The sequence below is a fragment of the Monodon monoceros genome, unplaced genomic scaffold (genome assembly GCF_005190385.1).
Source record: "Monodon monoceros isolate NGI ecotype Baffin Bay Population unplaced genomic scaffold, NGI_Narwhal_1 Super_Scaffold_20, whole genome shotgun sequence".
Taxonomy (NCBI): Eukaryota; Metazoa; Chordata; class Mammalia; order Artiodactyla; family Monodontidae; genus Monodon; species Monodon monoceros.
In genome coordinates, this window is record NW_021703777.1 from 118,102,413 (window position 1) to 118,116,482 (window position 14,070).

At 34.9% G+C, this 14,070-nt stretch overlaps 1 protein-coding gene across 6 annotated transcripts in view; it reads left to right on the top strand.

The window, feature by feature from the left end:
- Nucleotides 1-14,070, top strand: part of KIAA1109 (KIAA1109 ortholog) — a 208,138-nt gene that overhangs the window by 177,293 nt on the left and 16,775 nt on the right. For all 6 annotated transcript variants that reach the window (XM_029234854.1, XM_029234856.1, XM_029234857.1 and 3 more), the window contains 7 exons: nucleotides 928-1,108; nucleotides 1,614-1,812; nucleotides 6,460-6,621; nucleotides 7,109-7,248; nucleotides 8,695-8,896; nucleotides 12,125-12,325; nucleotides 13,121-13,300. In XM_029234854.1, coding sequence (XP_029090687.1) covers nucleotides 928-1,108; nucleotides 1,614-1,812; nucleotides 6,460-6,621; nucleotides 7,109-7,248; nucleotides 8,695-8,896; nucleotides 12,125-12,325; nucleotides 13,121-13,300 — 1,265 coding nt within the window. The remainder of the gene's footprint in view (nucleotides 1-927; nucleotides 1,109-1,613; nucleotides 1,813-6,459; nucleotides 6,622-7,108; nucleotides 7,249-8,694; nucleotides 8,897-12,124; nucleotides 12,326-13,120; nucleotides 13,301-14,070) is intronic.

The following is a 14,070-nucleotide window of genomic DNA, read 5'->3' on the forward strand; positions in this document are numbered from 1 at the left end:
AATAAGCATGAATTTCTCAGTCTCTGTCATCATTGTGCACATTTCTGTTTCAAAGAACAGTACAATACTTAAAGATATCTTGTTATTGAAAGTTTGATGACATAAAGAAATAAGAAAGATTGGGAAACAGCTGCACAAAGAGACCTCAGTAAACTGGAATGTTGTTCAGGCTATAACTGCAGCTTTACCATTTGTTACCATCATTGAAGAAATAGTGGTATAAACAGGCGTAGGGTTAGATTATTTTGTTCTTTGAATTTGTTTTGCTTTTCCTTCCTAATCTAAAAAAGAATTATAGGAAAACAGTAATATTAATAATTGAGTGAATGAGTAAGGAGTGGGTGGAAATGTAGATAAAACAAGTAGGCAGAATGCTGACAAATGCTGAAGCTGGGAGATGGACCCATGGGAGTTCATTCTGCTGTTCCATTTACTTTCTGTATGTTCGAAATTTTCTATAATAAAAGATTTTTAAATGTCTCTTTGTCTAATGAAGCTTTTTATAAAATGAGAAGATAAAAAGGCACTCTAAACAGTTAAATTCTTACAAATGTAATAGTGGTGATAAAAAGAACGACTGTTAATTTATTTTTGGTTGAACCGCAGTAAACCAAACTAAATTGCTGGTACTCAGCTATATTTACCTATGTAAAGGGCGGTTTCATTTGGTTCAACCTTATGTGTTCATGTGAAACAGTTGTGATCTCAGGAAAGAATAACTGCCTTGTGTAGTTGTGGAACATACAACATAAACCTCATCCATGCAAGGATTAACCGGTTTCACTAGAGACGCTGATGAGCTTCACTTTTTCAACCTTATTAATGAAGGATTACATTTCACTTACTATATAAATAAAAGTTTGCTTTTAAACAAAATAAAAGGAAATAAATGTCTTTCAAAAAGATAAAACATTTTTCTATTTATAGGAGTTATGACAGAAGTTCCAGGAGTTTAGATCAAGATTCTCCTTCGAAAAAGAAGAAGTTTCAAACTAATTATGCTTCCACCACGCATTTAATGACTGGCAAGAAAGTGCCATCATCTCTACAAACAAAGCCTAGTGACTTAGAAACAACAGTATTTTACATTCCTGGAGTTGATGTAAAGGTAAAAACCTAAATGTCTAGGATTAGGGATTAGATTATTAGTAGCCATGTTTATTTTCTATCATATATATTCTTCCTTTACCAATTATATTAAAATGAGGCCTTCTGAAGTTTTTCTCTAATATAGCCATATTCTGAACATGAGACCTTCTAAACTGCAGGTTGCCCCTTTTTCCACGAAATTTTGACAGAAAAAGTTAATTTTCTTTTTTAAACATTGATATTCACAATGTATTTGCTAAACCTTGCCTATTGCAACTCTTTTAGATTCTAGAATTATTAAGCTAGGATGTTAAGCTAGAAAGAACTTAAAATATTATCTCGGATGACGCTTTTTAACTTTAAAAATGAGATAAAGCTAATCAGGAACTTGCCGGGATCACAAAGCTAACTCGTAAAATCTTCTGGCTCCTGAACCAGTGTTCTTTCTGCCACATTTTTGTACATTTCTTGGTTTCCCTCATCTGCATAATTTTAATTTTGAAAGTTTATTTGTTTCAATACAGTTGCATTATAATTCCAAGACTCTAAAGACCGAATCACCTAATGCCTCCAGAGGATCTTCCTTGCCAAGAACACTGTCTAAAGAGTCCAAGCTGTACGGTGTGAAAGATAGTGCGACATCTCCTCCTCCTCCTTTACCTTGCACTGCCCAGAGCAAGACTCACACCTTACTTCCCCCCCAGCCCCCGCCTATTCCCTCAGGTATTTACAGAAAATATACTTTAATTTTTTTCATAAATTAAGTTTTAGTCATCACCTACTTGCTCTTTTGAGACTTTCTTTCAAATTCACGTTTAAGAAGAAAGGACTTAGACTTAGCAGTAACAACTGTACAAAGTTCACATGTGGAAGTGTTGGCCAACTACTTTTGCCTAGTTCTCAAACTGATATTACCTTAGAATATCAGTTGTTAAAATAAACTTAATGTACTTAAAGTTTACTTAATTTTTTTAGATCTATATATATTTAGAAAAGTCTTAATGTAGTTCAAATCTGGGAGCTTATGATCTAGATGGAAACATCAAAGTTATATCTGGGAGCTTATGATCTAGATGGAAACATCAAAATTATACATTTAAGACAGAGTACACTGGACTTAACCACATTTATTAATTATCTATTATTGCATAACAAATTATCCCAAATTTAGTGGCTTAAAATCTCAAACACACCTTCTGTGGATCAGAAATTCAGGAACAGTTTGGCAGGGTGAATCTAACTTCACAGTCTTTTATGAAGCTACAGTCAGGATGTTGGCTAGGGCTGCAGTCATCCAAATGCCTGACTGGGTCTGGAAATCTGCTTCCATTGTATCCCATTCACATGGCTGGCAAGCTGGTGCTTTAGTTTCTCCCCACATGGGTCTCTCCACTGGGGTCCCTGAGTGTTCTCAGGACATGGCAGCTGACATTCCCTCAAAAGGAGTGATCCAAAAGAGAACATGGCTAAAGCTGCAATATCTTTTATGGCTTCGTCTCAGAAGTCATGTAACATCACTTCCGCAATACCTAATTGATCATACAGTGTGGGAGGGAACTACACAAGGGCGTGAATACCAGGAGGAAAGGACTATTGGAAGTTATCTTGGAATCTGGCTACTATACCATGTGAATAATACCTTATATATATATAAAATAGAATATCCAAAAAAGGGACTATTGGACTGGACAAGAATTATTTCAAAAATCTTTATTTGAGAGATGGAACTTGATAAATCTTTTAAAGTAGCCAGTAATCGTGATAATAATGACTAACATTTTTAGATCACTTTTATATATTTTTTAATTTATGTTTGGCTGTGTTGGGTCTTTTTTATTTTGGCTGGTTTTGGTATCAGGGTGATGGTGGCCTCATACAATGAGTTTGGGAGTGTTGCTTCCTCTGCAATTTTTTGGAAGAGTTTGAGACGGATGGGTGTTAGCTCTTCTCTAAATGTTTGATATAATTCACCTGTGAAGCCATCTGGTCCTGGACGTTTGTTTGTTGGAAGACAGTTTCAATTTCATTACTTGTGATCGGTCTGTTCATATTATCTGTTTCTTACTGGTTCAGTCTTGGAAGGTTATACCTTTCTAAGAATTTGTCCATTTCTTCCAGGTTGTCCATTTTATTGGCATAGAGTTGCTTGTAGTAGTCTCTTAGGATGCTTTGTATTTCTGCGGTGTCTGTTGTAACTTCTTTTTCATTTCTAATTTTATTGATTTGAGTCCTCTCCCTCTTTTTCTTGATGAATGTTGCTAATGGTTTATCAATTTTATCTTCTCAAAGAACCAGCTTTCAGTTTTATTGATCTTTGCTATTGTTTTCATTGTTTCTATTTCATTTATTTCTGCTCTGATCTTTATGATTTCTTTCCTTCTGCTAAGTTTGGGTTTTGTTTGTTCTTCTTTCTCTAGTTCCTTTAGGTGTAAGGTTAGATTGTTTGTTTGAGATTTTTCTTGTTTCTTGAGGTAGGCTTGTATTCCTATAAACTTCCCTCTTAGAACTGCTTTTGCTGCATCCCATAGGTTTTGGATCATCATGTTTTCATTGTCATTTATCTCTAGATATTTTTTGATTTCCTCTTTGATTTCTTCAGTGATCTCTTGGTTATTTAGTAACATTGTTTAGCCTCCATGTGTTTGTGTTTTTTACATTTTTTTCCCTGTAATTCATTTCTACTCTCATAGCGTTGTGGTCAGAAAAGATGCTTGATATGATTTTAATTTTCTTAAATTTACTGAGGCTTGATTTGTGACCCAAGATGTGATCTATCTTGGAGAATGTTCCATGCACATTTGAGAAGAAAGTGTAATCTGCTGTTTTTGGATGGAATGTCCTATAAATATCAATTAAATCTATCTGGTCTGTCATGTCATTTAAAGCTTGGGTTTCCTTATTAATTTTCTGTTTGGATGATCTGTCCATTGGTGTAAGTGAGGTGTTAAAGTCCCCCACTATTATTATGTTACTGTCGATTTCCTCTTTTATAGCTGTTATCAGTTGTCTTGTGTATTGAGGTGCTCCTATGTTGGGTGCATATATATTTATAATTGTTATATCTTCTTCTTGGATTGATACCCTGATCATTATGTAGTGTCCTTCCTTGTCTCTTGTAACATTCTTTATTTTAAAGTCTATTTTATCTGATATGAGTATTGCTGCTCCAGCTTTCTTTTGATTTCCATTTGCATGGAATATGTTTTTCCATCCCCTCACTTTCAGTCTGAATGTGTCCCTAGGTCTGAAGTGGGTCTCTTGTAGACAGCATATATATGGGTCTTGTTTTTGTATCCATTCAGCAAGCCTGTGTCTTTTGGTTGGAGCATTTAATCCATTCAGGTTTAGGGTAATTATTGATATGTATGTTCCTATTACCATTTTCTAATTGTTTTGGGTTTGTTTTTGTAGGTCCTTTCTTCTCTTTTGTTTCCCACTTAGAGTAGTTCCTTTAGCATTTGTTGTAGAGCTAGTATGGTGGTGCTGAATTCTCTTAGCTTTTGCTTGTCTGTAAAGCTTTTGATTTCTCCATGGAATCTGAATGAGATCCTTGCCGGGTAGAGTAATCTTGGTTGTAGGTTTTTCCGTTTAATCACTTTAAGCATATCATGCCACTCCCTTCTGGCTTGTAGAGTTTCTGCTGAGAAATCAGCTGTTAACCTTATGGGAGTTCCCTTGTATGTTATTTGTTGTTTTTCCCTTGCTGCTTTTAATAATTTTTCTTTGTCTTTAATTTTTGCCAATTTGATTACTATGTGTCTCGACGTGCTTCTCCTTGGGTTTATCCTGTATGGGACTGTCTGTGCTTCCTGGACTTGGGTGACTATTTCCTTTCCCATGTTAGGGAAGTTTTCGACTATAATCTCTTCACATATTTTCTCGGGTCCTTTCTCTCTCTTCTCCTTCTGGGACCCCTGTAATGTGAATGGTGTTGCGTTTAATGTTGTCCCAGAGGTCTGTTAGGCTGTCTTCATTTCTTTTCATTCTTTTTTCTTTATTCTGTTCTGCAGCAGTGAATGCCACCATTCTATCTTCCAGGTCACTTATCTGTTCTTCTGCCTCAGTTATTCTGCTATTGATTCCTTCTAGTGTAGTTTTCATTTCAGTTGTTGTATTGTTCATCTCTGTTGGTTTGTTCTTTAATTCTTCTAGGTCTTTTTTAAACATCTCTTGCATCTTCTCGATCTTTGCCTCCATTCTTTTTCCGAGGTCCTGGATCATCTTCACTATCATTATTCTGAATTCTTTTTCTGGAAGGTTGCCTGTCTCCACTTCATTTAGTTGTTTTTCTGGGGTTTTGTCTTGTTCCTTCAACTGGTACATAGCCCTCTGCCTTTTCATCTTGTCTGTCTTTCTGTGAATGTGGTTTTTGTTCCACAGGCTGCAGGATTGTAGTTCTTCTTGCTTCTGCTCTCTGCGTTGGGTCTTAGTTGTGGCACACGGGATCTTTCGTTGCAAGGCATGGGCTTGTCTCTGGTTGTGGCGTGTGGGCTCCAGAGTGCATGTGCTCTGTAGTTGCGGCACACGGGCTCAGTAGTTGCAGTGTGTGGGCTTAGTTGCCCCACAGCATGTGGGATCTTAGTTCCCTGACCAGGGATCGAAGCCATATCCCCTACGTTGGAAGGCAGATTCTTTACCAGTGGACCACTGGGGAAGTCCCTAGATCACTTTTAAATTGACAAGACACATGTATGTCCATTAAGTGCAAGGCAGATATTATCAATATTGTCCCCATTTTATATATGAAATTTAAAGCTCACAGAAGTTGTATTTCTTTCCTACTTTTACAAGCTAGTACATGCTGGAGTTGGAAACCTAAGCCAAAGTTAGCTAAATATTAGTTAGCTATTATAATCATTCTACTGATGTGGAAATATTTAGTCAGGTAGAAGGAAAGAGAGGTGCAGCCCATGTAAGGAGGCATTATAAATGCGTACAAGGTAAGAACAGCAAGAACACAGGAAAACCTAAAAACAATGATGTTTTTCCTCAACTTGCCACAGAATATCATTAGTCAAAATTGTCTACATCTTACTCCTCAAGTGGACAAAATAATACTAAATGAGAGATTAAATGCTAAAATAATACTAATGAGAGAGTTAGCAAAGTATAAACTTGAAAAATTGAACCAAAATTTGTTACCTAGAGCAAATAGGAATAACTGTTGTACTTTTATATACATCATTGATTATCTTTGTATTCTAACAATAATTTATGATTTCTTTCAACCTATTTTTATTGCATTCTTGTATGGTTTTAAATAAAAGGTGCTTCCTGTGATTAAACTGTCATATAATTCTCATTTCTCACAAAATTATTGTATGTTTTATGGAAACTATTAAATTCACTTCACACCCTTAAATGTTCTAGCCAAAGGAAAAGGAAGTGGAGGAGTAAAAACAGCCAAGTTATATGCCTGGGTAGCACTTCAGTCATTGCCAGAAGAAATGGTTATTAGTCCCTGCCTATTAGACTTTCTGGAAAAGGCTCTGGAAACTATCCCAATTACACCAGTTGAAAGGAACTATACAAGTGAGTGTCCTCTTTATATACTTATTTGCCCATCACATGTACTTTGGGGTCCTATTACTTAGAAGGATTTCTTAATGCTATTATATATTCAGTGATAAATGTAAAGGAATTATAGAACTGAAGAAGAACTTGAGAGACCATCTAGTCCTGGTGGGGTTTTACGATTCTTCCACGGCCACAGCTAGTGACAAAATTAACATTTTTAGGTCCTATGTTAGCGTGTCTCTTGGACTGGAAACTCCTTGAGGGCAAAGGCATAATTACTTTTTTCTTTGTTCATTGTTTGGTATAGCAGCAGGGAATCAGAGTTTGGAGGAATGAGTAAGAGGTTTGAATAGGGAAAGATGTATAGAATGATGGGCTACAGAGCCAGTGTTTTCTCTGTGTTCATACCCCTGATCTCAGTACTAGCATAAGAGAAAAAGGTCTTTTAATAAATAGTTTGCCCTTGCCCTAAGAGTGCACTTAAAACTAAATATTTTAACAGCTATCAGCTCACAAGATGAAGATATGGGACATTTTGAAATACCAGATCCTATGGAAGAATCAACAACATCACTAGTATCATCTTCAACATCTGCTTACTCTTCCTTCCCTGTAGATGTTGTGGTTTATGTACGAGTTCAGGTGATATACTTCATTTATTCCTTTCTGTTTTAAAGAAAAAAAATTTTTCTTAAGTTTATTTGAACATTTACAATACTACTACCCTTTAACGTTTTCTTAAGCTTCATGGACCTTTAGTATGTCTATGATGGCTTAGAGGTTGTGTGAACCTTTGGGAAGTATATGTACAACTTTATGTGTGTATTTACGTGTCTGCTGAGGAGGTTCATATCTTTGAGTTTTCAAAATTGAGATCTCATACTTTTGTGGCAAATGTAAAAATATGTAAGTTAAAACTTTTTCAGCACTATGCCATTTTTTATGATGGCACCTATATTTCTTGTCATTATGGTCATTTGGGGGCAGATATAAAGTGAAATTGAGATACAAAGTCACAACAGTACCTTTGTTAGATTTTTCTAAGAGTTATATAATATATATTTAGTATTTTATTCTAAAATTCAGTCCTATCTGTAGGCCTTTAGGAGTATAGGCATACCTGAGAGAGATTGTGGGTTCAGTTCCAAACCACCACTGCAATAAAGCAAATATTGCAGTGAAGCAAGTTACATGAAGTTTTTGATTCCTCAGTGCATATAAAAGTTATGTTTACACTGTATGGTAGTTTATTAAGTGTGCAATAGTATTATATCTAAAAAAACAGTGTACCTACCTTAATTAAAAAATAACGCTGTTGGGGCTCCCTGGTGGCGCAGTGGTTGAGAGTCTGCCTGCCGATGCAGGGGACGTGGGTTCGTGCCCCGGTCCGGGAAGATCCCACATGCTGCGGAGTGGCTGGGCCCGTGAGCCATGGCCGCTGAGCCTGCACATCCGGAGCCTGTGCTCCACAATGGGAGAGGCCACAACAGTGAGAGGCCCACGTACCGCAAAAAAAAAAAAAAAAAAAAGAAACGCTAATGATCATCTGTTCAGATTAATTTCTACAATAGCAATTTGGCCAAAAGAACTTCAGTCTGATCTTCTGGAGTTTTTGCACAAGCTTTTTTGAAGATCTGATGAAAACATGTAATGAGTGAGGGCTTGAGAGCTTGTAAAACTTCAGTTATTAATGCAATAGCCTTTTAAAATTTTAGTATAAAAGGAAATCATTTCCTTTAAAATACTTGATTATGAACAATATGAACGTAAACATCTTTAACGTTCTGAATTATCTAAATGTCTACATATTTACTGCTTAGAGATAGTTCCTCAAATATTTAGATTTTTAAAAATGATACCATTTTGTTAATATACTTTGGTTAATGTATCGTGTGTTTGTTTGAAAAAGGTAGGACACACTAAAGACAAAATTCTTTTAAGTAAGACAAAATTCTTTTAAGTGTCAAATAATAAATTTGGTATATGTAGACTGAAATGGAAACTGAATGTAATTTTTGGAGTCCAGTGGGAAAATTTTTAATCATCTAGCTCCTAGAAACTTTTTATTTGGCTTTCTGCACTTTTTAGCCCTCACAGATCAAGTTTAGCTGTTTACCGGTGTCAAGAGTAGAATGCATGCTAAAGCTGCCATCCCTGGACTTGGTGTTTTCTTCAAACCGAGGAGAGCTGGAGACTTTAGGGGCTACGTATCCTGCAGAGACTTTATCCCCTGGAGGTAATGCTCCTCAGAGTGGAACAAAGACCTCTGCAAGCAAAACTGGAATACCAGGTGTGGAAACATTCTTTTATTCAATTGGCATAAAGCCAAATATTATTTTAACAGTAATATATATTGCCAAATAAATAAATTTGGAAAAGGAGAATATTTGAGAATTAGAGTACTTGTAGAAAAAAATCTATAGTAGATCAAAGTTTTGAGTATTTTATTACAAAGGAATGGCAGTGGGATAGCATTTTATTGTTGGTTTCACGTACGCATTACATGCACTATGAGGTATGAATGATAATGTGTTCAAGTACTTCTGAGTGTTTGATTTTATGCTATATTTTTATATTACAAGTAATCAGTGTTGCAAATGGTAAATAAGAGATGTAGTATTATCTTGCAAGGATTTCTTATCACACTGAATTAAAAGTATATCACATTGTGTGTGTGTATAAAAAGACTTTTTAATGGTAAATTTTGTTACCTACCTCAAATGTTTGTTTCATGAATGGTTTAGTTTTTAAAGCAGAACTGATGATTTCCTGATGAGATAGTCACACTTCACTGTATTAAAACTGTGTCATTTCTGCCCTAAAAATCATTTAGAGATCACAAATGCAAAAAATAAAGATTTTCTTGGCCATTTTTTAAAAGAGAGACTAGAATGAATGAAAATTGATGAGAGAACTAATGTTCAGTGTTTTCAAGCAGTGGGGGCGTGATTCTGCCCCCAGGGGATATTCCGCAATGTGGAGAAATGGCTAAAGCAAAACATTTGCTTTGCTGTGTAAATCTCTGAAAATTTTCACAACAAAAAGTTGATATTTTACAAATAAGATTTTTGCTAATGCCATAGCCCACTGTCTTACACTTAGCTCCTAAATATTGCTGCTGGAATTGTATTGTAGTCAACAACATGTTGGAGCGGTAGTGCTGGTTTTTGAAAACATATTTTTTGATTATAAAATTAACTCACTGTTTATTACAGAACGTAAAGAAAACAGAAAAGTATCAAAAATGAAAATATCCCTTTATCAGTTCCTACCTACTCTCTAGCATTTTTGTGAAGATATGATCTTTTTCCCAGGAAAGACTGAAATATGGTCTCTTCTGCTATGTAACTTTCAGAAATTTTAAATATAGGTTTTCCCAAATTATTAAGTATTTATCTCTAAAATAACTTTAATGACTGTATGATATAACATCATTTTGATCATATATTTGAAACTCCCTGGGCTCTTTGGTTTTTATTTTGTGAATAATATTTAGATGAGTATCTCTGTGTATAAATATTTTTAAACATCCATAGGATTAATTCTTAAAAGTGGAATTCCTAAGTCAGAGAGTACAAACATTTTAAGGTGTTTGATATATTTTACTCTCTAGTAAGACTATAAAGATTTCTGCATCTTCACCACAACGTATCTGAACGCCAAGTTCACTGTACTCTTCCCAACACTTTGCTTTAAATTTATTTTCAATCATTGTTAATATGATTGACTAAAACAGGATTTTATTATTTTAATCTATATTGTTACTTTATTGGCTGTTTGACAGAGGGGGATAAATATGCCCATGCCCATTTCTCTGTTGGGATATTCACTTTTTTCTTAATGACAAAATATCACAAATTATTAACACAAATTATTATAGCAGTGTATATGTACTATGCTAGAAATATATAATGAGAGGAAAATAAAATGAGCAGCTATTTTTATGTCCACATTTATTTTAGAAAATTAAAGAATGAAACAGCACCCCTTATTCTATCATCATAAAGCATGAAAGAAGGAATGATGGTGAGAATAAATGTATAAGAAATGTAGGTTATGACAATATCCATTCTTTTAAAGGATATTTATTGAACTTTACTGAGTTCTGGGTCAGTACTAGGGGTTGGATATACTGTAGTGAACTTAGCTAACAGACATACTGCCTGCTAATATGGAACTTAAATTGAATTTGGAGAAACAGATAATAAGCAAACAAACATGTTTTAAGTGGAAACATGAAGTAGGTTAAATATGAGTTAGCCAAGCAGAGAGCTGGGGGAATAAACACTCCAGGTACAGAATACAAGAATTCATGAAGTAGGAAAGAGTTTGACAACTCTGAAAAAATATAAAGAATACAACTAGTATAAGTGGAGCATGGCGAACAAAGGGTATACTGGCATGAGCAAGATTTATATAGATAGGAAAGAGCCATATCATTCAGGGAAGCCACCTGAGAGGTTAAGCAGGGAAGTGGACGTGATTATCATTCACACTTCTAGAACACTAGTCCAGCTGCAGTGTGGCAGTTGCTTGGAGGAGAACAAGAGTGGAAGGAAGCAGGGAGAGAAGTTGGCCATTTCAGCAGCCCAGAATTGATCATTGTTTAGGCTAGAATAGCAATAGTAAGATGGAGGAAAATGGACATGCTTGGTATATGTTGTTAGACATAGAAATGCTATGGTGATAAGTTGCATGATCGGAAGTTAGAAGTGGGAAGGATGACAGATAGCTCCCAGGAAGTGTTACTTAAAGAGATGGGAAATACTGGAAGAAAAGCAGATTAGGGGAAAAGATCAGTTCAGTTTTGGACATGGTAAGCTTTGTCTTACGATGTCGGTGATCACATGTCTGTGATCCATTCTAGTGGGATGTCAAGTATGCAATATATGAATCCAATATATGAATCCAAAAGAAGTCTGGTCTGGAGATATGTATTTTAGAATCACTGGCAAATCATATAAAGCTCCATTCAGACAGTCTCATATTTTTCTATGTTTAAAGCATATTTGGAATTAGTCTGTCCACCCATGGTAGATGTTGCCAGTGAGGGCACGTAGCTGCCTAAGAGAAGGAGATCCTTAACTTTCTCTATTTGTGTACCTTACTCTGTTTCCACTGTTTCTGGGAAATGTGGACTCCAGCTATATGGTTTGGGTTTTTTACAGTTCATTCTTCTCCTCCATTGCTTAAAACCCAGCTGTTTTGTACCTCTTCCACAGCCTGCTTCCTGTAGAACAAAGGAGAAAAGAAACAGGAAACCATGGAGTTGGCCAGTCATATGTATAAATAATTATTTCAAAGATGAGCAGAATATTCAGCCTTAGTTTATGAATTAACTGGAAAATACATCTAAGTCCTCATTTTAATTTCAAGGATTTAACTCTATTGATCGGTTAATGTTTGACTATTTTCACTTTATTTTCAAGTCATGTTTGTTTCTTGAGACTATATTAGTGACAGTTTTTTAAATTTTCTGTGGCTTATAAATATTTTGGTGTTCTTGTGTTCCCTGTAGGTTTGTCAGGATTAGGTAGCCCTCTTGGCAGAAGTCGACATAGTAGTAGTCAGTCAGATCTGACCAGTTCCAGCAGCAGTTCATCTGGGTTGAGCTTCACTGCGTGCATGTCTGACTTTTCACTTTATGTATTTCATCCATATGGAGCAGGAAAACAAAAAACTGCTGTTTCTGGCCTTACACCTGGATCAGGAGGATTAGGTATACTTAGCATGTCTGCATCTTTTTCAAATTTATCGCATCTTTTCAAGCTTTGATCTTTTTAGAAATGTTATCTTTAATAATGGATATAAAATGAGATCAGAAACTTTATTTTTCTTCTTGATAATATCTATCCTGTCTCTACATAATAAGTAGAAATATGAAATAAGTAATGTAGGTAAATCAATTATATAAGAATTTAAAAACTCCAAATATTTCATAAGTGATATACACTGTGCAGTCGCTTCAGATATGAGGTTACTTATGTTACTTAAATTTTAAATGTTTCATCAAATCATTGTCTATTTGTATAAAAAATTATATTTTATAAATAGTAAATTTTTAAAGGGTGTGCATCACATTTGTTAATTTAAAGTGAGACTATTATTACTAGTTATTTAGTGAACTTAAATTCCCCTGGCATTTTAAAGTGCAGATTTACCACTAAAAATGCATAGGATGTTGATATTAGTGAATGTCTCTTGACTTATTTAGACAAATAATAAAGACACACACTCCATGTCCATCCTAATTTTTGCTGGAGAGACGCTGTAAAAATCATCTATTATGTTTATGGGCTTGAACCTATGAAATTATTGTTAGGAATGCCTAATGCTCATTAGGTCATTCTGTTTAAATTTTTACTCACTTAAGTGATGTTATTTGATAGCATATTCTAGCCTATTGGATAATTTCATGTAACTAGATAGTTGTGTGTGTGTTTATACATATATATATGTGTGTGTGTGTTCATACGCATGTGTTTTTGGTTTGTTGTTTTTTTTTTTCTTAAAGGGAATGTGGATGAAGAAGCCACTTCAGTCACTGGTCGAAAAGACTCACTCAGTATAAACCTCGAGTTTGTAAAAGTGAGTTTGTCTCGAATAAGGCGTTCTGGAGGTGCCTCATTTTTTGAAAGTCAGTCTGTAAGCAAGTCTGCAAGCAAAATGGACACTACACTAATAAATATATCTGGTATTCAATTTTATAGTTTTTTAATTAAAATATTGTTTTTCCAGAATTAAATAAGGGCCTCCTTTTCGTGTTTAATTATTAAATACATTTAGTAATATTAAGCATTCAGTGACAAATTGATTTAAAGGAGAAGAATAACTGTCCAGCCAAGTATTATCTCAGTCCAGGTAATCAATGATAGAAATATGATTGCTAGATAAATACATGGAAATATCACCCAAGGGCCAAAATATGCCTAACTGAATCACTGAAAACTGCTTCTTCGCTTCTCTACCATGAATTGGTAAAATTTCTGATTTTTTGTTTGAATTTTTAATTAGAAATTCTTAAAACACTAAGGAGAGATGAGTGTTGAAAATTTTTTACTTGGTGTCATTAGATCTTGAGTTGTGTGCATATGTGTTGCCAGCTTTATAACTAGTTACATAACTATGGACAGATCACTTGCTCATTTTCTTTACGTTGTGATTTGAGTATTTAAAATTAAATGCATGTAGAACATTTTGAAGAATTCAGAGTACTATGCAAGTGAAAATTTTTTAAATTATTAACTGAAAAGATATAGTAAGTATACTTAACTCACTCAACACAATATATGTTTGGTCATTCAGCAAACATATATTGAGCCTTTATTTTACAGTGAACTTGTGCCAGGCAGTCTGCTAGATGCTTGAAGGTGCAGGCATGAATAAGGGAAGGTCTTATGAGTAGACAAATTACAGTGCAGTGTGATAAATCCTATAATGGAGGTTTACTTAGAGAGGAGGAAA